The following is a 26,237-nucleotide window of genomic DNA, read 5'->3' on the forward strand; positions in this document are numbered from 1 at the left end:
TGGCAGTCTATGGGAGGCCTCTATCCACCTCAAACGTTTTTACGCCATTTTTCACACCTTTTTAAAGTGATCATTTAAAAATTCCATCATAACCCTTTAATAAATCAGAGCACATAAAGCAGAGGTTTGAGGATTGCAGGCTAGACGCTGTACTGCCCACTCTCAAGGCCAGAGCCAAAATGTCCGACATTGTCTGGCAAACTACTGCATTGGTGGAAATTGTAGTTTAGTACAAAAAGTTAATAATTTATCAATTACACCCGCCCACTTTGTACCAAAAGGCTGTGGAATGTACAAGCAGGTGGGTTTCTGATGGAAGCCATCTGAGGCGTGTTTTCTCAGGAGGAACAGTAATTCCAATACAGAGCAATAACATTTTATTATTTGGGTCTGATAACAGCAAAGGCTCTCCCGCCACACTGTTAGCACTCCACTGTTACACACTTAACTGGGAAGTGTTTAAAAAACGGCCCGTTCAGAGAGGTGACCGGGGAGTGAAAACAAGGCCCCAGCCGGAGGGAGGGGGGCAGCCCACATTCTTTCAAACAGCTCTCTGTATGTGTGCCATCTGCCCCTCGACAAACATGTCACCTCAAATTAGCTGTCATGTACCCAGACAGAGGAGGCAGCTGAAAGAGAGAGAGAAAGAGAGAGAGTGTGCGTGTGTGTGTGTGCGTGTGTGTGTGAATGTGAGAGGGAGAGAGAGAGAGAGAGAGAGAGAGAGAGAGAGAGCGAGAGATGCTCAATCATGTTAAAGACTCAACTGAGAGGGGCAATTTGTGGGCTTAATAGACTTTCATACCTTGGAAGCAACATGCAGTTACTCCAGGAACATTAAGGCTTCTATCAAACATGACTTCTAATTCATAAACGTAGCATTGGCACCCTGGATGAACACCAGCTGTTACCCCTGAATTGCATGGCATGGCACCACGGACTATAGTGGAATGGAATGCATGTGCATATTTATTGTTTTCAAGTCCCATGAAATTGCCCATTGGGTCAAGAAGCAATATGTGTGTGCTGCATCTCCAGGGAAAATGCATATACGTTTCAGCATCTGATTATTACCATTCTAAACAGCAGAGAGAGAAAGAGAGAGGGGGGGAGGAAGAGAGAGAGAGGGGGAAAGAAAGAAAGAGAGGGAGAGACAGAGAGGGGGAGAGAGAGAGAGAAGGGAGAGAGAGGGGTTGAGAGAGGGAGGGGGAAAGAGAGAGAGAGAGAGAGGGGGGAGAGATAGAGAGGGAGAGAGGGAAGAGAGAGAGGGAGGGGGAGAGAGAGTGAGAGAGAGACCAGAGTGGCCTATGCTTGTGAGCATTCTGGTGGAAGAAATCAATTATTGAGAGACAAAAATACTGCATCTAATAGATTCATGCAAACAGAAAATATATCACAGCTCCTTTGTGTACTGAGTCCTGGAGGCTTAAACAGGGAGATGAAACAGTGCTCTTAGACTGAAGAGGTCTAACTTGGGCCTGGTTTGAGAATTTAAGAGCCTCTTTTGCTCTTGTAAACCTGAAGGGAAAAAAAAACATCAAAGTATAAGTTCTGCTCTGACATGAAAAGGTTGAGTAAACAAAAAACATATCACCTACTTCTAAATCCAGAGAGATGTTCTTCACCCGAGAAAATAAAGCATTCTTCACATATCCATGTATGGATGTGCTTTTCAAATTATAGCAGAATTATGGAAAATAATTCAGTGGAAAAATGTGTGCTTATACTAGACTGGACATCTGGCAACTGTATGGTTTAGATATGTGTAACAGGCATGTGGTAGAAATGTTTAACTGAACAGCTAATGGGGAAAATGATTACTTATTAGCCGTGGAAATAAGGGTACAACAGCTCTATACCCAGAATCCTCCACTCAGTTCTGCAGTCACTTAACACCTCCTAGAGAAGGCAACAGCTGAAGCCGCACCCAGTGTCTTAACCAAACCAACCGCGAAGGCAAAAAACCTCTTCCCTTTTCTGAAAGACGTAAACAAATGGGCAGCCGCCATTTTTAAAGGCGCATTCATTAGTGGAAGAATTCTTTTCATGTTGGGATCGCGGCATTCTTCGGTGACAGAGTGATGTCTCTGTTGTAGTTCCCTTTAACCTTTTCTCTACTCTTCTCCAACTAATGCGCTCAGAATTTTAATGGCATGCAGGCCTGATGCAAATCAAGTCAGCACAAAGATCTGCACTAGAGTGACAGGCAACAACAAAGCCAGCTGGGCAGGCATGAGAACCGGGTAAGAAAAAAAACGCTGACAATGGTACCAAGAGCGCGCAGCCCCCAGTTTGTGAACACTGAATGCAGTTTCTGTAGGACATCTTTTGGGATTTTCCCTATGAAGTTCACACAAGCAATCCAAACCCAATCGATTGGCCACTGACACGGTCTAGACAAGGCTGACATCATGGTAAATCAGTGAATGAGACTCCAGTAGTGATATGAGGGGAAAAATATCACGAAGGAAGAGAGAGGTGATTAATCAATAAGAATATGACTCTGGATGAATAAATGTTCATTTGGGGAAGAAATGGCTGCTTTGACAGCACCCTCTCAGGAGTTAAAGATGGCACTGAAAATCGAAAGCCATCTGGCTTTATGTTGGGATGTAGTGCTAAGGAGGTCTCTGTTAATGATTAGAAGTCACCACCGCTGACATGGTGATGAATTATAATTAAGGAAAAAACCACCTTACCATGTGTGCCTGTCAGAGTCTCTTCTTTCAGCTGGAGGAGGAACGTGTAGACTCTCTGCTTCAGACCCTCACAACTTTTCATCAGCTGCAAAAGGAACACAAGACAGACACAGGTCACTTTTAAATGACAGTTAATGGAATAAAATATTCCACTTAGACATCCAGCTGTGCATAGCAAGGGCACACTCAAGGAATTGGCCTTGAGAATTTAGCCGACACGCTTTGAAATCCATTATTTATCCTGAGCTTGTCTTGACACGGTGATGCCCATTTGCTGGGCCTCTTTACCTTACTGAATATTTTACCACACAGCCGGGGGGGGGGTGAGCAGAGGAGAAAGTTAAGCGCTTGGCTCCTTTAATTGAACACAGCCAGAACTGTGGTGGAAGCAGGTAAAATATTCATGGTGGGCCCAGGATATTACAGCGTTTCTTGCCTGCGTGGGCTGTTAAACTCCTCTGTGGCTTGCCCAAGATTTAAGTACTTTCCTTGTTATCGCTGCCTCTAACCTTTATTTGCATCATTAATTTTTTTCTTTTTTTACAAACAACATTCTCAGCTAATTAGCTCTGACTGTCTCAACAGTGCTATTGCCGTGGAAGGCTAACGGGGCTAAATGCTTTTAACTTACGGTTCCTGTTACTTTGCCACAAGTGATTCTGAACTGAATACAGGGCATTGGGGCCAATGAAAACCTTGATCGATGCAGTATGCTTGCTTTAGCTCCTCCTAAAAAGAGATTTTGGCTCTTGTTTTTTTAAGTGAATGCACCTTTGCCCTCTACCACTGAGAAATGCACTCTGGTGCTCATTGGAGTCAGGTTATTGAAGCAAAATAAAATGTGCATTGAGAGCAGATAAAACTCTTTCACTGAAGATTTGGATTCCCGTTAAAATGACCGGGTGTTTTTACTCCAGCAAGAGGAGGAATGGGAGAGTTCTGGTGAAGCTGTACACCATAGATCCAGTCGGCAAGCTTGGAAACACCCACAAAACCATCTGAATGCAATTTGCTGACGTTATTATTCATTAAAATACGAAAAAAGCAATTATCTACGATGGCTCCCTATGCAGAAAACACTTGGACTATGACATGTTATGGGGTGACATTGGCTCAGGTGGTAAGACCTGTTGTCTGACAGTCGGAGGGTTGCCAGTTCGATCCCTCCCCCCCCCCCCGAGGTGTATCGAAGTGTCCCTGAGCTAGACACTTAACCCCCAAATGCTCCTGACTACTTGGTTGGAGCCAATCACTGTTGGTATGTGAGTGTGTGTATGAATGGGTGAATGAGAAGCATCAATTGTACAGCGCTTTGGATAAAGGTACTATATAAATGCCAACCATTAAGCTAGATCTATGGCATTCACAGTGGAGGTTAATCATAACGGGACCACAGACAGGCACATGAAGCACACCTGTATTGCACTGGAAGAATTATATAAATTAAGCACCTAAATGAATAAATGTTTGTAATTGAAAAATGAATCGTATACCTTTTAGAAAAGTGAACACACACACATATTATACATAAGCAATAGCTTTAACTTCTCTTCAAGTTTGCCGATCCAAGCATTTAGTATCTTATGGGATGAATTAATTAGCCATTAGTATCATGGCACTTCATTCAACCCACTTTGTCAGATCATTTACACTGCTGATGCTGAGGAAATAAGCTGCTAAAGCCCAGAACACAACACCGTTTTATTACAGAATCAGCCCCATTAAACGCTGCCACACATTCCACACACACTGAATGGAAATTGCAGGTTAACAGGGTAGTAGATCCAGTAGTATTTGCCTATATGCTCAAGAGCTTACATTATAACTGCCATCCTTCTCCTAACGTACAAGCTGTGGACCAATTTCAGGCAGGTCAGAATATTTCCAACAGCTTCCAACAGCGAATGAAAGGTGACTGTTCAAAGAGCTCCACCAATAAGAGGGAGAGCCTGGGAAGTACACAATGGAATGCCATTTTCATGGAACCTATGAATAAGTGACTATTTTGGATCAATTGTTAATTTGCACATCTCTGATCAAGCTAGCAACAAAATCCCATTTTGACAGTATACTCGCAGTGATAATATGAGCAAAAGTGGGAATATTGACAGTGCAAGGCTCTTTCAGGCCTTTTATCAGCAATGCCGCTCATTCACCTACAGCCAATGTACCTGTTCACCCCACAGATCTATTCGTTCTGCTTCATTCAAAGAAAGCGCACAACAGAAAAGCAAATGTGATGCTTACAACTGATGTTTCCGTTTATTCACGAGAAAAAAAAAAAAAGGTTCAGTTCATGCAATAGAGGAGAGGGTGGACTATAATGCTGAGACATACTGGAAGATTGTTCAGTCAATTTCTAACATGTTTGTTCCTCTAACGATCCAGTGGAAGTTACTTGTCCTCGGCCATGACATTCATCCATATGAAAGGCAAACAGTTCCTGTGAGACCAGGTTTGCGGTCTGGCGCTACAATCATCTCCCCCTTTATCTCCCACAGCTTCCCCTCAGAGGGCCGCTGAAGCACCCAGAGTTTACAACCAACATGCTAATGTGAGGCGCGCTGGCAGGGGTCGCTAACATTGTTCGGTTTCCATGACAACGGACACAGAGGAAAATAAAGCACCAATAAAATCCCACGGGTGGGGGTGGGGGCGGGGGTGGGGGTGGACTGGTGGCAGAGGGGAGTGGGAGCCCTGCCCTGTAGAATGAGTCCAGTAAAGCAGGGTGCTCTGAAATCCCAAAGAGACAGACTAGACACCAGAAGAGGTGTCCACTGCTGGTCGAGTAGAAAAAAATAAACAATCTACATAGAACACGGCTCATTTGATTCAGCTCCCAACTAAAAATACAGCACAGCTCATGCCTGGGCACCAAAAGCATACAAACCAAGCAGAAGACATACCAAAATTATTATTCTCTTTAATTTTATAAAATAAAAGATAAAAGTTTCATATTAGGATTATTAGTAATAGGATTATGTGATTTCTCTACACCTCCGTTGACACACTGAACCACAGCTGACGAACAGTGCCTGCGGTTTTTGCTCTCTCACCCAATTTGTTGCATATTCACACATCTGGATTTCCAATCTGAGCGTTTAGATTAGAGTACCGTTCTAAGGCATACAGCAGCAGAGGCCCAGCTGTGAACCACACCCCAGGGGTCAGGGCCTTGTGAAAGGATGGAATCACAGATCCTCTACGCTCGCCCAGATGGTCAGCTCCTGTGTTCCTCCTGCCCCGTTATTCTTTCCTACAGAACGTTCCGCCTGGTAGCAGTGCCGTCTTGTGCTATATCAGACAAAGAGCCTCTATTGTCACCGGGGCGTTGTCCTTGGACCCTGCCGTTCATAAACATAACACGCATGAAACTGGAATGTTTCAGCTGTCAACGGTAAGAGACAGTAATGTCAAAGCACAAAAAGAACATGCAGTTGACCATCTGGTTAGCCTTGCAGATTTGCGACGGAACAAGCTGCCTGCGCAGATTACTTCCTGATGTGCACTGTGGCCTTGTCATGTCACATCACAGCTCCGCCCCCCGGCACCCCACGACTCCGTCCGCCCGGGCAGTTAAGTAAGACCCCAGATGGAGGCGTAATGTTCTCTACAGGAGGAAGAGCCGTTCTGGGCAGGCAGGGAGGGGGGGGCTCTACAGAATCGTGCGCTGGGACAGGTGCAGGACCCCCCGCCCCTGCAGACCACCCTCCCCTCCTCTGCAGGATTCTTCTGTGCTTACTGGGTGGCTCTGTAAAGATATCACTGACATCCTGGCCATGACAGGCTGCAGTAGACTGTTTTTTGGCGTGGATTTGAAAACATGCCTTCACAGAAATATACTACAATATATTGTAAATTTGTGGACTTTTTTGGAAATATAATATTAAATATACTCGACTTTATTACTTTATTAGAATTTTTTTACTTCTACTGCTGTAGCCTATCCACTTAGAGTTATGATGCGTTGGGTGTTTAGAGATGCTCTTCTGCATACCACTGTTATTTGCGTTACTGTCACCTTCTTGTCAGCTTGGACCAGTCTGGCCATTCTCCTCTGATGTCTCATTAACAAGGTGTCTCTGTCTGAGAACAGCTGCTCATTTTTTTTTTTTTTTTGCACCATTCTTTGCAAACAGTAGAGACCAGTATGTGTGAAAATCCCAGGAGATCAACAGTTTGAGATATTCAAACCACCCTGTCTGCCACCAACAATCATTCCACAGTCAAAGTCAGTTATATCACATTTTATCCCCATTCTGATGGTTGATGTGAAAATTCCTGACCCATATCTACATGATTGTATGAATTGCCCTGCTGCCACACAATTGGCTGATCAGATAATCGCATGAATAAGTAGGTGTAATAAAGTAAAACTGTTCCTAATAAAGCGCTGGGTGAGTGTATGTCAAAACTGCATAGTGTATTACAATGTCTGGAAATGTTTTTGTCCATATATTGTGATGGGTGCACGATCCTAGTAAAATATGTCCTTTCAATACATTTTCAGCACATTCCAGTTCCAATTTTTCTGGAACAAATTCTCACTCAGCTTTCTCAAAGAGTAAACATATTTTGGCATACAGAACGGAACCCCCCGATCATGTACAGACAGATGCCGTGGTTTCTGACAGCATTTGGCAGCTGGGAGGGCAGGGGACGGGGGTCGGTCGAGGTCGGTTGGCCGCGTGGCGCGACCGCGGCCCTGGCAGCCTCTGGAACCGGCGGCGCCCGGAAGCAGCGCGCTGACTCGGCGACCTGAAGCGGCGCTCTGAATCAAAGCGCGCGGCGCCCGGGTGTTCAGTGAGACAGCAGAGGGGGCGGCGTCAGCGGGAGGAGAGGGAGCGGCTGTTAGCGAGCGCTGGCCTTTCATCTCCGGGCCGTATCCTCGCCGCGCCGCAGACTTTGTTCTCCTGATGCGGCTGAGCGTGTGACAAACCGTGCCCCTGCACACCATGACTAAAAAACGAAAACAGCCAGGCTCAAGGCCCTGAAAGCAGAGCAAGGCCTTGGAACGATCTTTTTTTTTTTTTTTCACATTCTTCGTTTGAACATGAGCTTTGTGAAAAGAGGAAAAATCCAAACATTCCTTTCATGAGAGTCTGGACCCGTTAAGCCATCGTGAGGTCCACGTAAAACACCTTTACTGTTTGCATTCATACGAATGGCGTGAACGCATTCAAAAACAGAAAAAATAACACCAATGCAGTAGAGAAAGGCACTAAAGAAAAATAAACTGGAGAAAGAAAGAAAACACGCAACATGAAGGGCATTTTGCCATGTGGGAGGATATCAACTGTCATAACAGTGGCCTTGATGACAATGGCGAGTACACTGGTGTGTGGGCTATGCTTCAGGTGTGTCCCTGTAGGAGGGGTGTGCTTCAGGTGTGTCCCTGTCGGAGGGGTGTGCTTCAGGTGTGTCCCTGTAGGAGGGGTGTGCTTCAGGTGTGTCCCTGTCGGAGGGGTGTGCTTCAGGTGTGTCCCTGTAGGTGGGGTGTGCTTCAGGTGTGTCCCTGTAGGAGGGGTGTGCATCAGGTGTGTCCCTGTAGGAGGGAGGGGTGTGCTTCAGGTGTGTCCCTGTAGGAGGGATGGGTGTGCATCAGGCGTGTCCCTGTAGGAGGGAGGGGTGTGCATCAGGCGTGTCCCTGTAGGAGGGAGGGGTGTGCATCAGGTGTGTCCCTGCAGGAGGGGTGTGCATCAGGTGTGTCCCTGTAGGAGGGGTGTGCATCAGGTGTGTCCCTGTAGGGGGGAGGGGTGCGCATCAGGTGTGTCCCTGTAGGAGGGGTGTGCATCAGGTGTGTCCCTGCAGGAGGGGTGTGCTGGGCTCAGCCGATGGAGCTGTGTGTTACGCACTGCTCACTGGCCCAGACCTTGATTAGTCGGGCCTGATTGGCTGCAGGGATTGGGGTCTGATGATTGCAGGCAGAATCGGGATTATTTAGCGCTTAAAGCCTGCAGGTAGGAGGTACAGCCACTATGCTGGTCTGACTGTGTGGGCCTTTTTATAAGTGCATACTTATTGTTCACTGGTACTGAGTGGGGGTGGATTATTGTGGACTGATTGCTGTAGAAAGCCCTATTTAGCGCACACCCATGAAAACCAAGATACTCCACAAACCTTCCACCCTGCTGAACGGTATCTAGGTATTTGAAATTACCTGTATATTTACTGTGAGATACTTTGTATGCAGTGACTCCTGGTTCCAGAAGTTATGTCTTGTTCACAGACATATACAAGCGTGTGTTCAGACACACATGCACACAGAGGTGCTGTTCTCATGTTCTCAGGACAGATGTCCGCAAGATGATCTTTCAATGGACGATGGCTCAGTGTAAATTGAGCTTCACCCTGGTGTAAAATCCAGCTAGACCAGCTTGAAATTGCAAGCTACCAGCTGTTTTAAAACATAGTTTGAGGTCGTCAATTCATGTTGAGTATGGAGCTGGTCTGAACTGGTCAACCACCTGCTGTTTCAAAACCTAGCTTGACCTGTTTTTTTCAACAACGCAAACATTTAACAATTTGCTTAATTCTATGCCATTTCTGGGTAATCAATAGTTACAAATCAATTGTGGCTGTCTGTCTTGAGATGGAATGGAAACTGCAGCTTAGCAGTTTAATGTACAAGTGTTGTATTTTGATTGTCAAGGAAGAAATCCGTCCGGAAGAAGCTGAATAAGACCGGGAATGAAACACAGTGCCAGAATCAGCACCAAAAACCCGCAGACTGAACAGGGTGAGGAAGAGAGAGCCTTCCGGATCCCGCATTCCTGATCCCGCTCCTGATATTTCCCAAAGAGGATTTACAGCAAGCCAAGATTTATTTTTATCTCTTACTGCACCAAGGATGTTAAAACTCCCGGAGAGGACTGGGCCGGTGATTTATGACTGCGGAAGGGTGGGGGGGGGGGGGGGGGGGGTCAGGAGTAGCAGCTCCGCTCTCATTTCCCACAAAACACTGCATACGCCTCCGCCCTATCGCAAGGCTGACCTCCACTCCTGCATGAGCAACACTTCAGCATTCTCAAATGGATGTACCTCAGACTTAAGCCTGCATTCCATAGGCAAAACTGGTTCCTACCATTTCTTACGAAAAAGGCAAACATCTGGCCTCAATTTTACACTTTGATAAATATATATATATATATATATATATATATATATATATATATATATATTTTTTTTTTAAACAAAGGTAAACACTACCAGAGTGGACTCCATTAGGTCAGGTCATGACAAACATTTCAAGGCGCTTGAAAGAGCACAAAGTGCCAATCTGTGGATATCCACTATCGTGCTGTTGATGTAAAGGAGACCACAAATGTTTGATCTCCCTTGGTCCTTCCTGGTCGAAGCTGTGCGGTCGCGGTTCTTCCCCCCACGCGGTGCCGTGGCCCAGGGGGAGAGTGCAGAGCCCACGACGGCTCCCTGCCTGATTGCCAGCGACATTTATTGGCCTGAGATGATAAACTTTTCAGTAAGCGTTTCGGGGAGAAAAAGCAAACAAGGGAGGAAAGACGCTGCGGGCTGACTGCAGCCCCTCAGCCTTTTGCTCTTTAACCGAATCCAGATGAGCCTCGCTGCTTGTGCTCCTTCTCCCTGAGTCCCAATCCCCAAATGCCAACCCTCTGGAACAGCACACACATACTGGAGTGCCAGTTCAACTGCTGGGAACCAGGCTCTGACATCACCCATCCCCCAAGCTGTGATGTCATAATGGAGAGCGACCATTCTGTGCCTGACCACTAATGACGGCAGAAGTCCGTTTCCGGGATTACACAGGAAACCTACAGGGGATGTCCGATGGATGATTATAATGTTGCCACGATGCCCAATGAATGGCGAGACCACAGCTACTTCTTTGCATCTCCGAACACAAGTGAGCAGCTGCGGCTGGTTTGCATTACCACCAACAGTACTCTCCGGCTGAAAAGACCGGTACATCAAAATGCTGCATTACTTTAACATTTTTATCAAAAAATAAAATAAATAAACATCCAAAAGACTGGATTTGAGCCTTGAGCAGTATAAACATGCAAGACATCAATCAACACACGCAACTAGAATAAAAGATAAAGGCAAAAATGTGAATTATTATACTATGAGGATGAGCAGATGACACTGGGGAGAATGGAGCCAGCCGGGAGGCTCAGGGCACACAGTGCTGTGGAGTAACAGGAGCATTGAGCTCTGGACCCTCATGCAGGGCTCTGCCTGTCAGGAGGCCCTGCCGTCTCCTCATTCATCCACCAGCATGAAGCCTGCTATCCCAGCATGCACAGGCACACTCACCGCACCTCACGGCCAAGCAATGGGGTTTGCGGTTCTGTTCACTTTCTTAGGCTGGAACCATGCATTCACACGTGTAATCTTGGTAGAGCCCATCCATCTCGGTACAGTGAACTGAGAGCTTCATATATGAAAGGTCTCAGAAGACAAGGAAAGGGAAATGAGAGATCGGTGATTTATGTCCCCCTGCATCCTGTACTGAAGCCATGTTCCTGCTGCACACTGTGGGGATGCACAGCCACTGCAAATCCTTACACGAGCCTCGGGGTCCGATTACCAAGTGACTTCGCTGAAAGCTCAAAGAGCTGAAATTAACATTTATTAATTCATCATGCTCTATAACAGAGCAGCTTGCTGGACAGTGTGTACAGAAGGGCTTGCTCAATAGCACTATTGATGCAGAAATTGTGAAATTGTGGGAAGGATTTTTGTGCTGCACCAGTGGGAGGCAGGGTGTCCCCAGTGCCAAGTATGACTGGCCTGGTGGTCAGGGCCACCTGTGTTTTCATGTGGACTCTGTCCTCTGGGGTGACGGGGTTGGTGGGAACTGGGAAGTTCCCCCTTTATGGTTTATATCTTCTTCATAATCTTTTTATTATCAGTTTTTTTTTTCATTTCCAGTTTGGATAAAACAGTCAATCATATTTATTTGCAAGCCATCACTGCGCATCACTGTGACAGCCTCCATAAATTTGGAAGTGTACAATCCAGTTCACGCATCTAGCAGTGCAAGCATCACGGGCAGCTGAACAGCACAGCGCTGCCGTGCTCCTGTGTGTTCAGTGCCTCCCAGATCCCACCCAGCCCATCACCCCAGAGCAGAGAGAGAGTCCACATGAAGGATGGGGGGGGAACGGCCTTCGCTCCCCACACTCTCATCTCATCACAGCGGAGGGCAATCAGGGTGAGGCTGAGAGCGGGGACGTCAGGAGAGATCAGGCTCAGCGTGAGGGCCCTCCGAAAACCTTATTTAATCACAGGCAGAGCGGAAGAGGCACACACAAGCACCGCAGACAACGACTTCTCGCCTCTCCCCGCACCCGGCCTGAAAAGGCATTCAAGAGAAATGGCCAAATTAGGGCCCTTAAGCCAAAATGCGTCTCTATTTTTTACAACTCCAGAGCCACCAAAGCCATCGGACTAGCATACACCATCGGGACTATTTTGGGAAAGAGGGGTGAAGGTCAGCTGGGCTCTCTGAAACACTCTTGCCGCTGGGCTACGATGCACTTGGGTCTGAATATGTGGGAAAAAGCAGTTCCTGTCATTACTCCCCAGTAAATCACCCAGAGAAGCAGGGAGAGGGAGAAATTGTAATTTGAGCCTTCTTGGAAGACGTCTAGACTGCACTCCCTGAAGGAAGGTCTGTGGGTTTCCAGCACAAACTTTCGATGCGAGGTGAAAACAGAAATCGGTTGGTATTGCTCACAAAGACAACTCTGCTAACAGCTTGCATTCATCACCTGCAGCCACTTAGGCCAAAGGCTGTCGCCCTGAGGGGCAAATATTCTCTATCAATGGTCCAGTAATCTCTGCACTGCTAAAATCAATTCCCTCATAGAGAAGGTCAATGAAAAATTCCAGTGTAAAACTGAGCCCCAATACATGTTGTATTTTAGTAAAGCATTTTTTACTGAAAGGTATTGCCTTTGGGCAAATAAATGACATTGGTTCATTTATATCATTCATGGATGAAAGATTAAAGACTGAAAATAGGGAACAATAATGAATCATTAAAATATTCAGTCTTCAAAGAAAGAAAGAAAAAAAGAAACAGTTTTTGCTGCTGATCCAGAAGACCCAGCAAGGCCTGTAATTAAGTGGGGATGAACAATGATGAAACATAATGCAATCAGCCAGGCATGTAGGTTACGCGCCAAATGTTTCAGGGCATTCAGAAGTGGAATAACAATAAGACCGCAAGTGAGCAGGTCATCCACTGCGCCTGAACGCCAGAGCAAACCGAGACCACACAGAGGACGCTGGGCGCTCTCTAACGTGAGTCACTTCATACAGAGCACCAGCACTGCTCCATCTGTGTTTTTATTTGGGGAGGGGCGTTAGTGTCAGTACTGTGGGGGCCTGAATAATCCCGTTTTCTCCTGGTCTCCTTACCACACATGCAGCGTTGATTTACATGTTCTGGCGTGTACTGCAGGTGGGAGCGGGGTTAAAAAACAGACGTTTGGTCCAGGCTCCAGTTGTTCTGATGAACCTGTTACCGTGCAGTCGCGTCAAAATAACAGAAGCCAATTATGTAGGGACATACAATTCGATTGGGGTACACCAATTCCTGGCACACAATGAACAGAGTGAATCTCCTCATTGTGGAGTAATGGGATGGGCGATCACCAATTACAGCTGCATTATCAGATAGAAAAGAGGGAAAGGCTTTCATCTCTCAATAACGGTAATGAAACAGCTTTAAAACAGACAAAAAGACAGAGGGAATGGATTAGAGTTCAAGAGGCATCTGAATTTAACTGATTTATGGAGAATTGGGTATGTACTTCACTGACAAAGCACACTCCCCAATCATAATACTCTAATTTATGATTCTGAAATAAACATGAAAACTATAGGCTTTGGCTGTCTGATACCGAGGGCACTGGTTATATGTGTGTGGGTGAATCTCTGACTGTGCTAGATATGTCCAGTGACCCCACAGGGGCCAATTCAAATCATGAAGGACATTATGAGGCTTCGGAATGCAACAGGGAAGTAACGGGTCCAGAAGTGCACACAGCCATTGTGGGTTTGGCAAAGGATTGTGGGTACTCATTTGCAAAGCTTGTGGATGGGCAGTTCTGCAGGATGTGCATTTGGCCATGACTGGAAAATTGAGTGTGTGTGTGCATGTCAACTTCTGCATACATTCTCTGAAAGTTATGTCAGTGCTTTATTAATACCACACACACCTCCCAGATACTCCTATAATGTAATAATCATTCCTAAGCCATTGACCTGGGCGCACACGTGCAGTTGCAGCTGGCAATGAAACTCCCTTATGGGCAGGCAGGGAATATGCAGCCAGTGGGCAGGGGTGCTGGGGGCCATAGCTCACAATTATCATTTATGAAGGTAGCGTCACCCGCCTCTCCAAACTGCTAACAGCTGAGGCATCACCATAAACGCTCTATTTGTTTCTCTGGTTTCTGGGCACTCATCTGGCGAACAGGTGTTTACGATCAGGCCGAGGCTCGCTGGCTACACGACAGGTGAGTCACTGCCGGGAGCGCGTCCAGCCTTATCGCTTTCTGACCCACAGCGCTTCAGTGCGGCTCGCTCGACGTTTTCCTTTCCTCTGACTCCGCCTTCAATTTCACCCCCTCGCCCCCTCAAACACAAAGCCACTCGCGGGCCAGAATCCGCTTTTGTTCACTTCACCACAATAAAGGAGATCCTATGCCCGTCGGCAATGGAAACAATGGAGATTAAATCCGTTCCATTATAGTATTCAAATGGCTTGTTAATGTACGGCTTAAACCGTATCACGCTCACTGCACTGCGTATGCGCACCGAAGAAGCTGATATCTGAAGGTCATCAGTATACGAAAAACGTTTTAACGTCCTTTATGGTCTAATTCACCCCCTTTTCTCAGCTAATGGAATTCACCCCGTTTTCTCAGCTAATGGATGAAGAGTGGTTTGATTGCCGTAGCAACCCACCTTCACGTAAGAAAAAGGACGCAGTCTGGCTTAATGAAGCCCACTTTCTCTTTCACTCGTGCTTCCAAGCTCAATTCTCCACTCTGCACTATCGCAGGGCATATACTACAACCTGGCAATCTTCACTCCCCAATATAACCCATAAATGTTGTCACGCACCACAACCCAGGGCCCAATCATCCGCAAGCAGGGCAGTGCTTGGGCCCCTCAGGCACCAGGGACTCGTAGTCCTCTTTCTGCAGTGGGGCTAGAGGGGGGAGGGAGTGTGCTGATGGAGTTGAGAGAACAGCTCTCTAGCATAATGTTTTGGGAATTAGGTTTCTGAAAGAAAAATGTGAGCTCTGCAAATCCATTTTCTGCACTTTTTTTTTGACTGGCCTCATAGCCCACTGCGGGAATACTGGGGCCAACGGTTACAGAGAGGTGGAGCAGAAGCAGGACTGAAACCGGCTCAGGCCTTGGGCCGGTTTCAGTGCAGTGACCTACAAACCCCGGCACAGCTGTATCCTTGTAAAGGCTGGTTGAATTTTTTATGAAGGTACAAGCAGCACTTGGTCTTGCAGACTGAATCCTTTTATCCTTGAAGGAGGAAAAAAAAAACAGGAGCTTCACACAATAAAGAAATAATCTGTGATAAGCCTCCAGACTATCACAACCCCCCCCGCAGAGCAGATAACACTCACGTCTGCAGTCAAAAAAGCTTGACAAGACGCGCATGCAACAATTAAATCACTCCTCTGTTTATCCATGAACGGGAATCAGGGCTGGTCCATACTGTTGGTTTTGTACTGGTCTTGGGTTTGATGCATCTCCCTTCATGGATACAGCTGTTTATTTAGGGATGCATGTGTCCTTAGTGCAAAGCCATCCAGGTGCTGGAGAGCTGCTACTTTTACTGCTTTCATAGGCTTTCTATGAGCCATTAAAACAGCTGATCGTAGAGTTAACCCTTTCAGCCCCAAGTGTAAAATTAACTTTCTCACTTTTCTTTACCAAAGACAAACCCCCTTGGGATATGGGTGGAGCCACTTCACATTGAGTTTGGGACTGAAAGGGTGAATGCACCCGCCCTGGTCACTTGTGTTTCCTCAGCAGGACCATGGCTGTGGACCCCTGCATCAGTGGGGAAGGATGAGCTCCTCTAGCTCTCCCTGTGTGGGGGGGGTGGTGGAGGGATTATTAAAAAAGAAACTCTCCCTGATCCAGCGCTCACTGGATGTGTCATGCTAGCAGGGCTGAAGAAAAAGTGACAGGTGGAACCCCAGGTGGGCCCGCTGCACGTCCTGTGACAACACCCCCCGACACGCACACCTGCATCACTCCAGGGCACAATCAAGCCAGGCTTCTCCCAGCAGCTCGATGGCCTTACACCCACTCACAGTTTCTCACAGTCACACTCACACACACACACTCACACACACATCACTTTAATGAGCCTGCGCACAGCATGGCGTCTCGCTAACACTTACGCCAAGCAAGAGAATCTGCATTCTTTAAACGCTCGGCAGCCAATCCGGTAAAAGGGTTCCAGATGAGCCCGCTCGTCCCCCCCCCCCCTCGCCTGGATTTTTTTTTTTTATGAGCTGGGATTGGTGCACTCCCGGGGAGGGGCATTGATCCTGGCTGGGCAGGGATCATTAACTCTGCCCCCAGGTAGAACCTCCACAGCAGAGAGTTTTAATAAGACACTTATCCTTCCCCTGGCTGCTGGCTCTTTCTGGAGAGGCACACAGGACGCCAGCTTCTCTAATAGGTACAGTAGCTGATGAAACGCAGCTTGGGAAGGCGAGTGTAATCAGCAGGCTGAGGTCGCAGTGGTGAGGGACTGGTATGCAAAGGGAGGGTGTTCAAGGGGGAAAACATGTTGATCAGTTGTTTTTCGACCACCCAGAGAAAGAATATAGGCACTGTAATTGCTGCGATAAAAACTGATTCATTACACCATAAACGTGTTGTGTGCTAAAATATCTACGACTGCATGAAGCCGGAGTATGCACGGAGTTGCTCTCAAAGACATGCCGGGAAGCCTACAAGCTTGTCATGATAGAGAGGCAGTTCTCTCCTCCAATGACCACTAACTCTCTCCTGTAGTACTGTGCTCACTGCAGGGTGTCACTGGTCATCAGTGAGTGCATCAGGGCAGTGTACACGGCTCATTGACACAGTGGTAACTACGTTGCAGATTCCTAACTGTAGGGAAAAAGACAGAAAAATAGAACTAAAATTATAGGAATATGATCTGGCAACTGAAAAAGAATGCAAACAACAGCTGAAGCCAGATAAAGCAATGGCATGACATCAAGCACATTTGACCAATTACAAAACGCAAACTGAATGCTGCCTGTTTGAAAAAGGCTAGCCCATCTTTTTGTCATTCTCTTACAACAATATTTGAGGAGCAAAGAAAGGCAGGAGAGGAGAATGACTCTTTTGTTAGCATTTCTGTGAACCGCCAGGCGTTGCGATGTGGCAGAGGGAACGACTGGAGAAGGACAAAATTCACGCTTATCCTGGATTTCTAAAGTGCCCTCTGTAATCACAGCGCTTTTCTCCACATTCCAATATTCCATATTCTGTCATTTCTGCTTACTGTAACTGCTTCCCTTCAACCTCCACCCCCACCCCCACTCTCTAACTCACTCTCTCTTTCTTCTCTCACAGCTTGAATTGAAAATGTGGAACATGAATAAAAGAACAACAGGCCAATGGCAGTCAGGGCATAAAACATACACTTTGTTTATTTTGCTCTCTGGGCCAGGACAACCAGAGCACGCCACGTGAACACGGAGTCATGTTTCTCCCACAGATGACTCAAGATGACTCAGTTCTAGTCAACCCCTTACCAGGAGCCCGCTTTGCGCTTGGTGAAAGTTTAGAAAAGATGTGCCTCCCGGCTACCCATGCCATGTCACCATCAGTGCAGGCTGGGTACTATGTTTGAAGGTTCGGACCTTGGCTATGTCATTAGATAATGCACTTCCCCTGACCAGCGCTTGCTCTCCAATGTTGTACTGTGTGGACTACAGAGAGTCCAACAGTCCCTAGCTCACAGGCCATGCACTGGAGGAGTGTTTACACTTTAGCTACAGTGCTGGCAGGGTGTGAGCAGCACTGTAGCTAAAGTGTGAACAAAAATAAATCACACAAAAATCACACAAAAAGAAAATGCCACATGTGAACAAGACATTTTCACATGTGATCGGCTTTTTCACATGAATGAACAATTCCACATGTGGATACAACAATACCGTATCCTGCTCTCATCTTATAAGTGGGATTATTTTTTATAGTTCACATATGTACATATGTACTAAATACACATATGTATATTTATTAAGGTGACAGCAGCTCAAGTGTCACAAATGATAATTCCATATTGCAGAGAAAAAGGAAATACCATTCTGTGCACACACTTATCCCTATTGTTTGTGTCATGCTGGTATCAGCTTCAGGGGGCCAGCATGTTCAAGCCATGTCACTGGGCAGTGCACATGCATGCAGACTGGTGCACACAAACAGCCAGGGCTGCAGAGAGTCACCCAGCTCTTACACACCGGACACACGTCGAGCAACCGCAGGAAAAACACTAAGAGAACAGCCCATGATATGATGGCAGGGCTTATCTCCCCGCAGCAAGCTTACGGGCCTGATTCTGGACCGCAGTCACAGAACGGCTAAGCCATTTACTGAGACTGGATGTACAGCCAATCACTGCAGCAGTCACAAGTCTCCTCACATAGCTCTAAATACAGTATGTGGAGCTCAACACAAGCTACCTGAGCTAGGGAGACGAAAGAATGATAACTAGGGAGAGTGAGTAAGGGAGAGAGGGAGAAGGAATAAGGGGGAGACAAAGACAGAATATGGGAGAGAAAGAGGGAATAAGGAGGAGGGAGATAAAATACAAGAGAGAAGAGAGAATAAGGGAGGGACAGAAAATAAGGGAGAGAGGGAGAAGGAATAAGGGGGAGACAGGCAGAATATGAGAGCGAACAAGTGACAATAAGGGAGTGAGGGAATAAGGGAGAGAGATTAAGAGAGAGAAGGGAATAGGGGAGGAGGCAGAGAGGAAAGGCAGAAACTGGCAGACCCCGGAGCGTGTGAGTGACAGCGTGAGAGTGTGAGAGCAGGGCTCTGCTCAGTGCAGGCCGGTCCCAGGCACAGCCAAGCTGCTGAGAGGCTGTGGGACCGCGGCCAAGGGTTCGCAAGAACAGCATAAACTTTACACCCGGGCGTGGAAGGACCGGACGCCATTGTTTTCTGTGGGAGACAAAAAAAAAGAAAGCCTGCCGCACAACTAGAGCAGCCTTCCCTGCGCTAGCGATACTGCTCATCCACACGGCCAAGTGTTTTATAGAACTGAGGTCAGATATATTCACATCCACACGGCCAAGTGTATTACAGAACTGAGGTCAGATATATTCACATCCACACGGCCAAGTGTTTTATAGAACTGAGGTCAGATATATTCACATCCACACGGCCAAGTGTTTTATAGAACTGAGGTCAGATATATTCACATCCACACGGCCAAGTGTTTTATAGAACTGAGGTCAGATATATTCACATCCACACGGCCAAGTGTATTACAGAACTGAGGTCAGATATATTCACATCCACACTCTTTTCTGACGGTTGTTCTTCTTTAAAAGAGAAAGCATCCCCTCTCTGAGACCACCTGGTAACACTTTTGTTTACCTATATGCCACCAGTCCTACATAATTTAGTGATAAGTGTAATATGCCACTGGTCATAACCAGTCATGACAGTTTATACACACAATACTGTCGTAATGAACTTCAGATGAACTTGGTTGGACGAGGTCCAAAATACAGAAAACCAAAGCAACTGCTTCACACCAAAACAAACAGAAAGTGTCTCTGCCGGGGCGGCATCGGCATCACTAACAGCACATTTCTCCTCGTTTCCGTGTGGAAAGGACTCTCATTATGCGTCCTCAGACCCTCTAAAGTGGCCCACTGTCCCCACTCTGCCAGAGGGCGAAAGGGAGGCTCTCTCTGCACAGGTTCTGAAACAGAAACACAAGGACCCCATCTCAGACCCTTTGGATGTTTAAACACAGGGCAGCCCCCTCCCCTCTCCTCTCCTCCCCTCCCCTCTCCTCTCCTCTTCCATACATTCCCAGGTAATCCCACAAGGCCCAGGCACCTCCACTCACCTGTCAATCAACCCAGCTTCCCAGTGGCTTTGAGGCAGCCTTAGCCCAAGCCCAGGGATGAATGACAATGAGCAGGGTGGGATAAAGGCTCCCACACACATTAAAAGGATCTGGCCCTGCATTAGCCTGTTGGATAGGCGGTGGACCTCGCTCAGTGGTTTTTTGAATGGGTGAATGGGTGCCATAGTGGGTTAACCTAAAAACAGGCTGGTAGGAAATGGGGGAAGGGGAGAGTAAAGGAATGAGGAGGGGGATGTGGGAGGGGGTTGTTTTTCGACAGCTCTGCGGTGCCACACTGCTCGGTGAATAAAACATGCCTCTAAGGTTGGGCTGCACTCTGCCCCGCTTTCTAAAAACACACCCCTTGACTCCGTTACCTATCCTGTGGGTTATTCATGGGGAAGCTCGCAAAGTGCGAGATAAGCATAAAGGATCCGGGCAGACTACAAACGAGCGGGTCTGTTTCCTCCTGATAAAGAGGATGTGTCAGCGAGCGCCGGCCCACAGGCATCCCCCCCACCCCCCAGACTCATTGTTCAGCCTCCAGCTGTGGACCTCGCTCAGCTCAACAGCTGGACGGGGCAGACGGGGAGGGGATTACAGCCCCCACCCACCTCAGGGTCAATGTCAGAATATAAAAAAAAAACACCATGCTCTGATAACTTTCCTACTTCCTTCATGATCAGTCTAAAACAAGATCCCTCCATTTTAGCAAGCGGACATAGGATCTGATGCAGTTTTCACAATGACACAGCCTTTACCTGTGTGATATCGGCCACAGTGAGCATTAAAGGCAATGAGTGCTTTGATGAGGCTTCATAGTGGTAGTAGTTAAGGTGAGTTTACTCCTTCTCAATGTAAAACACTTTTAGTCATTAAAAAATATATATTTATTCTAAAATTATTACTAATATAATAATTAGTGTTTATATACTTCCTACTACTACTACTACTACTACTACTACTACTACTACTTCCATATACAGCTAATATGGCCATTTCCACATGCAGGTAATATTGAGACGCTGCAGGTGGATTTTGGAACAGAGCTAATTTCAGCTCTTCAGAGAAAAGGCCACCATAATTGTACACTTTTGACCCCATAAATTATTTCCACCACTTAAAGAAACATTATTCAAGTTTCTCTGTGGTGAGGAATGACGGCGCAAATAACCAGGCCTATTACCGCCATTACAGGCCCCTGAATCATATTCATTAAAGGAGGAGTCCTCCTGCAATCTAAAAAGCAATTTTTCCCCCTCACAAAGCTAATAGCTATTCTGTTTGGGGCCTGGATCTCCACGGGCCAAGCGTGCAGGCATGCATGGACTTAATAAACCCAGCTGGCAGATGAGTTATGGGACCGGCCTCTTTAGCTCCCTCCTCTCCAAACCCATCGATACGGAACAAGGCTGGGAATGGGGGAGGGGGCGGGGGGTTAAGGGAGATAGGGATGGAGGGGGGGGGGGAAGTGCGGGAATGAATTCCCAAAGTTAATCGGAGCCGTGGAAAAAGCGGAGCGCGAGTGCGCCCAGGATGGTAGCTCATTTGCCGAAAGGCACACCGGTGAACACTGCCGCCAGGGGAGCGGGGGCTGGGGGGAGGGCGGAGGGGGAGAGAGGGTCCTCTCTCTGAGACGGAACAGCACTGCTCTCCAGAGACACGGCACCACCGTCTCATTCCACCAGCCTCGGGGCTGAAACGGGCCGTGATTGTGCCCAGCCATCCGCGGGTGGCATGGAGCCCGTAGGAACCCCCCCCCCGCTGCGTAATCACGGGAACAGCACACGGAGGGTGTCAGCGAAATGGAGAGGGGATTAGTGCCTGGCAGCTAACTGCTCTCTGTCTACCCAGATAAGGTTAAGGTGTAAACACACTCGACAGGAGTTCTCCTGAAACATGGCGCTTCAAGTGGGTGCGTGACACGGACAAAATATCTCATCATGTTAAATCCTTATGACCCTTAGAGTTTGGCAATGACGTAGCCTATATTTAATTACCTTTGTTTTTGTTTTGTTTCCTTATTTTAATTGCTACATTGCTAACAGACATCAAACAAGACATTGTGCATGTTAAATAATAGGCCTAATAATAATAATATAATAAACAATAACAATAATAATAATTTGGGATAACAGCAGATTCTTTTAGTGACGGGTGAAGAACAATGCAGATCATACATGTGAATAGCAGCTCCTCCACTGAGGAACACATTGAGGCACATTGAACCATTGTTCTGGTCACTTCTGATCAGACACCAACAGCTTTCATGGATGGAGATGTTTTATGTATATTTATGTACACTGCATTAACACTGACCATTTTACCATGTACACATCATGCTCCAAAATGCAACCAAGGCATCAATACATAGCTCTTGCCATCCCTCACAGAGAGAATGTTAATGCAAAATACAGGTCCAGCGCTACTTGCTGTAGCTCCACTGGCCTAGGGCCATGAGCATCTCAGTGAACCCACACTACAGGTCACCGTGAGCCTTGGTTTCATCTTCACCGAACCCCCTCCTGCACTGCAGTGTGTGCTTGCCAAGGTCAGCTGTCTGGAATGGGGAGGGAGGCCAGGGGCCTGAGAAGGAGCGGGCAGCCTGTTTTCCCCAGATGATCTTTAAACATGCTGTGCAAACAGAAGGCTCTGGGCCTCAGCTCTCCGCATGGGTCGTTCTGAGATTTCACCACACAATGCTTTACCAAGGCCTCACGTTCAGGAGGGGCTGTGCTATCTAAAGCACAAACTACACCAAAGTGACCCCGGACACACATAAATATCACTATAAAACACTAACATTTTTTTATTACCATACCTGTCACCCATCCTGCATGCTGTCCCGGTGCACAAACAGTCTTTTACTGTGGATGTGCAGAAGATCCCACTGATACACTGTGTAGCTGCTGCCGGGACTTTATTGTGTGTTTGAACAGACGCCGCAAGGTCTTAGAGAGGCTGAGTGAGCGAGTGGGCAGAGATATCACTCTTCAACCTCAGCTTTTGTCTTTTACTCATGCCAAAGAAGGCATTTTTAAAGCTACAGCAAACTACAGCTTTAAAAAAGATAAACTGACATCCATACTCTAGATAAATGCCAGATCCATTCTATCCTACAAATACATGGCTCAGCCCTTGGGTCCACCCCTCAGACACAGTAGCTTGGTATGCCACTGGATGATACAGGATTACCAGCTTTGGCTTTTTCAACCAAACGTGCTGAACAGTCACTGATTCCATGCTTCTGGGACAGAAAAGCCAGTTGGCATTTTATCTTTTTGGATTATTTCCGAAAAAATCTTGTGAATTGAAAGTATACATATTGTCTTTATTTTTGGATGTGTAACATGATAATTTGAGGGTTTTTTTGGCAAGTAGATGATTTTAGATGGATTTTAAAATTAGCCTAGCAGCCCTGAGGATTGGGAAATTAGAATGACCATGAAAGAAATACAAAATAGATTCATTACAGGACTTCATCAAAGTCCTTAAATCCCGAGTACTTAAATTTGAAGATTTATTAGACATGAAGCTTTAGGCCTTTATTTTGGGGTTTCAGCATTTCCTCATGGCAGCTGTTTTGCACCACCAATAATAATTTGCAGTGAGGAATAATCTAACCATTCAATTAGGAACACATGTTTTTACATTTCCTTTGTGCTCCTCTGTTGTAAAATGTTTTTAAAATCGTTTAAAAGATTAACAAACAATCTGGAATTCTTATGAGCAAGCTTAATCATCATTAAACAACCGGAGACCATGATTATCTTAAGCAGTTGCATCAGAGGAAAGGCAGGAACGAGTGAGTTTTCCATCCCTCTTTCAACTTTTGATCCATGTGGCTAGCATGCCGATCAAAAATCGCACAGTCACTCAAAAGAGACGCATCCCACATGTCTGGTTGTTTGGCACTTGTGAGCTGTATCAGACAGCTCTGGTTCAATCAGTCAGGCAATAGTGCGTCATATAGGCTGTGCAGTCCAGAGCACTCCACCCTGCGTCAGGCGCATTGTTAACGACTCCCTGGAGCTAATGACCCCGAGCACAAGCGGCTGGTTAATTGAAACCCGATTTCACTTGGAGCCACAACTCTAAACAAGTGCTGCGTAGGCTACTCGCTTATCCGAGGTCACAAGTCAAAACATAGAACTTCAGCCGTTCATTAACCAGCTTGTTTTTCAACATTACCCTGCTACGAAAATGCATTTTGCTCCTATGCCTATATTTATAGGAGACAACCACACTGCAAAGCTCATCAGTGTTGTTCTTACTTCAGGTCTAGTGGGGTTTTTTTGTGGGGGTTTTTTGTAATATGTCAAATATTTATATGTCTATAATAAAGTGTCATATTAAACATCGCTTATTGTCACAGGATTACTATTTCAAAGAAAAAATATGGACTAGATTTTCAACATGGCCTTGTTATAGAGGATAACGAAATTTGGAATAAAAAAACACACAATACGAAAAATAAGCAGCACAATAATTATTTATTGCAGTTGGTAACTGGAGAACTACAGTCCCACGTGACTACACCCTCCAAATTAACGTGCCACTGCATTTTCCTTCGTTGGACATGGGTGTTTTTAACACAGTCAATCATGTGTCTTTGAAAAACTCGAAATGACTGTGACAGCGGTTCTCCGTGTCTCCTAGCCTACCTGACTTCCTCGTGCCAGAGACGCGCTTCTTGGCCCGAATTCAAAGTAAGCCATAAAAATAAAAATACAATTATATATATATTCTCTTTAAAAATATAAACTATCCACGTCTATGCGCCTATAAAATATCAACGCGTAGTTCAGCACTAAAATTCACCATAAACGGTCCGAATGAACAAGTATGCAGGTCATATGAGCCTCCTCCTTGTTAATCTCTGATGCGAAATGTCAAGACACGTAAAATGCAACTAATTAAACTGGCCAGGTACCTTGAACAGACACAAGTTGTCAAAAGCAGAACAGTTTTGGAAGCGTCCAAACAGTTTTAACGAGGGCACGATTCTCTTTTTATACCACTACAACCACAAAGTCACAGGATATATGGATGTTAGGTTACCCTGGAAATAATGTAGCCAACATTCGATGCAATGGCGTCTTTCAACTATCTTGTCCTGCGAATGGAGAGGGGAATAGTATTTGTAGGTCAGTGTTTTTAGGGTTGGTACACTAAGTTGCATTCCCGTTAGTCACTGTTATTTTGGTTTGGCAGTAGCATAATGCTGTGCAGCCATGGCATCCATTGGCGTCAGCGAAAGTGCAATAACTAGCCTAATTCCGTGTGGTTAAGGAAATCAATCAAATGTAGCCAGTGATGTCGATCTTAATTATTGTTAAAGCTCTCAAATGCATTAACAGTAGACCTGTTTGAATAAGTACGTTACTGACCGATGTAATATTTGCAGAAGTTGCACAACGAGATTAACTGGGAAGCAATGTCAAATATATCAAATAGTATTTTTTTTTTATCAAGCATCTGGATTATTACAATGCTCGCAAGCGTTGAAAATGGAATACCTAGCAAATTATTCATTCGGTTTGAGTGTGGTTTATACGTTGTATCGGTAAAGTGGAATTGCAAAGTTACGGCAAAAGTCACCCTTTAATAGCTACACAGTATATGTCACTGGTATGGTATGGTTGTGTAACCGTTTTATTCATTTAGGGTAAATAATAGACACAAATCCATAAGGCTACAGGTTATTTATTAGCATATAGGCTACGTGGCCCAAACTTAGTGGTTCCGTCGATAAGAATCGGAAAACAGAATTCTGTATAGCTTACGTGCAATACACGCTCAAACAAAACGGAGCTACACGAAATTAAGAAACTATCGCTGCCCCTTACCTCAAAATGCAGCTTAGTCCACAATTCGTGCGTGAGCTGTAGCCTACTGTACTCCACAAAGTGATGAATTGGATTATGTTTTTGTTTGTAGGCTATTTTTTAAAATTAGATGCCTACAACCAAGAGTAAAAGATGCGATTAGATCGGAGATAGCCTATCGTACGAAGGGAACAACAGGCTTCAGCCTTCACCTAATAAAATCCAGAGCCCTTAGAATTTACAGCCCGCAATTTGGTCATGCCTTCTTTGAGGGAGATTGGTATGCAAACAGCTTTCTTTCCAACTCATGCTCGATACGAACATCCAGCCTGTTCAGCCCCCGGGGGCGGGCACGACTTGCATTCACGCCTACTGTTAACCCCTTTGTCTTATTTGTGGTCCGAAGTACACCCACCTATTAGCTATTAGACATGTTTAAATTACCTCAAGGTCTGCGAACCCTATGCGTCCGCCGTGATAGATAAATAAACGTTTTCGTATAAATATTATCATATAATTCGACCCTGTGTGAGAGGACTTCACGCTGATGGTGGAACGTGAGGGGCTTAAGTG

At 46.0% G+C, this 26,237-nt stretch overlaps 1 protein-coding gene across 1 annotated transcript in view; it reads right to left on the reverse strand.

Moving 5' to 3' along the window:
* The window catches only part of tspan18b (tetraspanin 18b), a 44,251-nt gene extending 18,272 nt beyond the window's left edge, over positions 1 to 25,979 (reverse strand). Inside the window, exons 1-2 of the mRNA XM_061246022.1 lie at positions 25,686 to 25,979; positions 2,697 to 2,781 (exon numbers count right to left, since the gene is read on the reverse strand). Of these exons, the coding sequence (XP_061102006.1) occupies positions 2,697 to 2,699 (3 nt within the window). The 5' untranslated portion in view covers positions 2,700 to 2,781; positions 25,686 to 25,979. The remainder of the gene's footprint in view (positions 1 to 2,696; positions 2,782 to 25,685) is intronic.
* Between the last annotated feature and the right edge of the window lie 258 nt (positions 25,980 to 26,237).

This window comes from Conger conger, chromosome 6 (genome assembly GCF_963514075.1).
Source record: "Conger conger chromosome 6, fConCon1.1, whole genome shotgun sequence".
NCBI classification, from domain to species: Eukaryota; Metazoa; Chordata; class Actinopteri; order Anguilliformes; family Congridae; genus Conger; species Conger conger.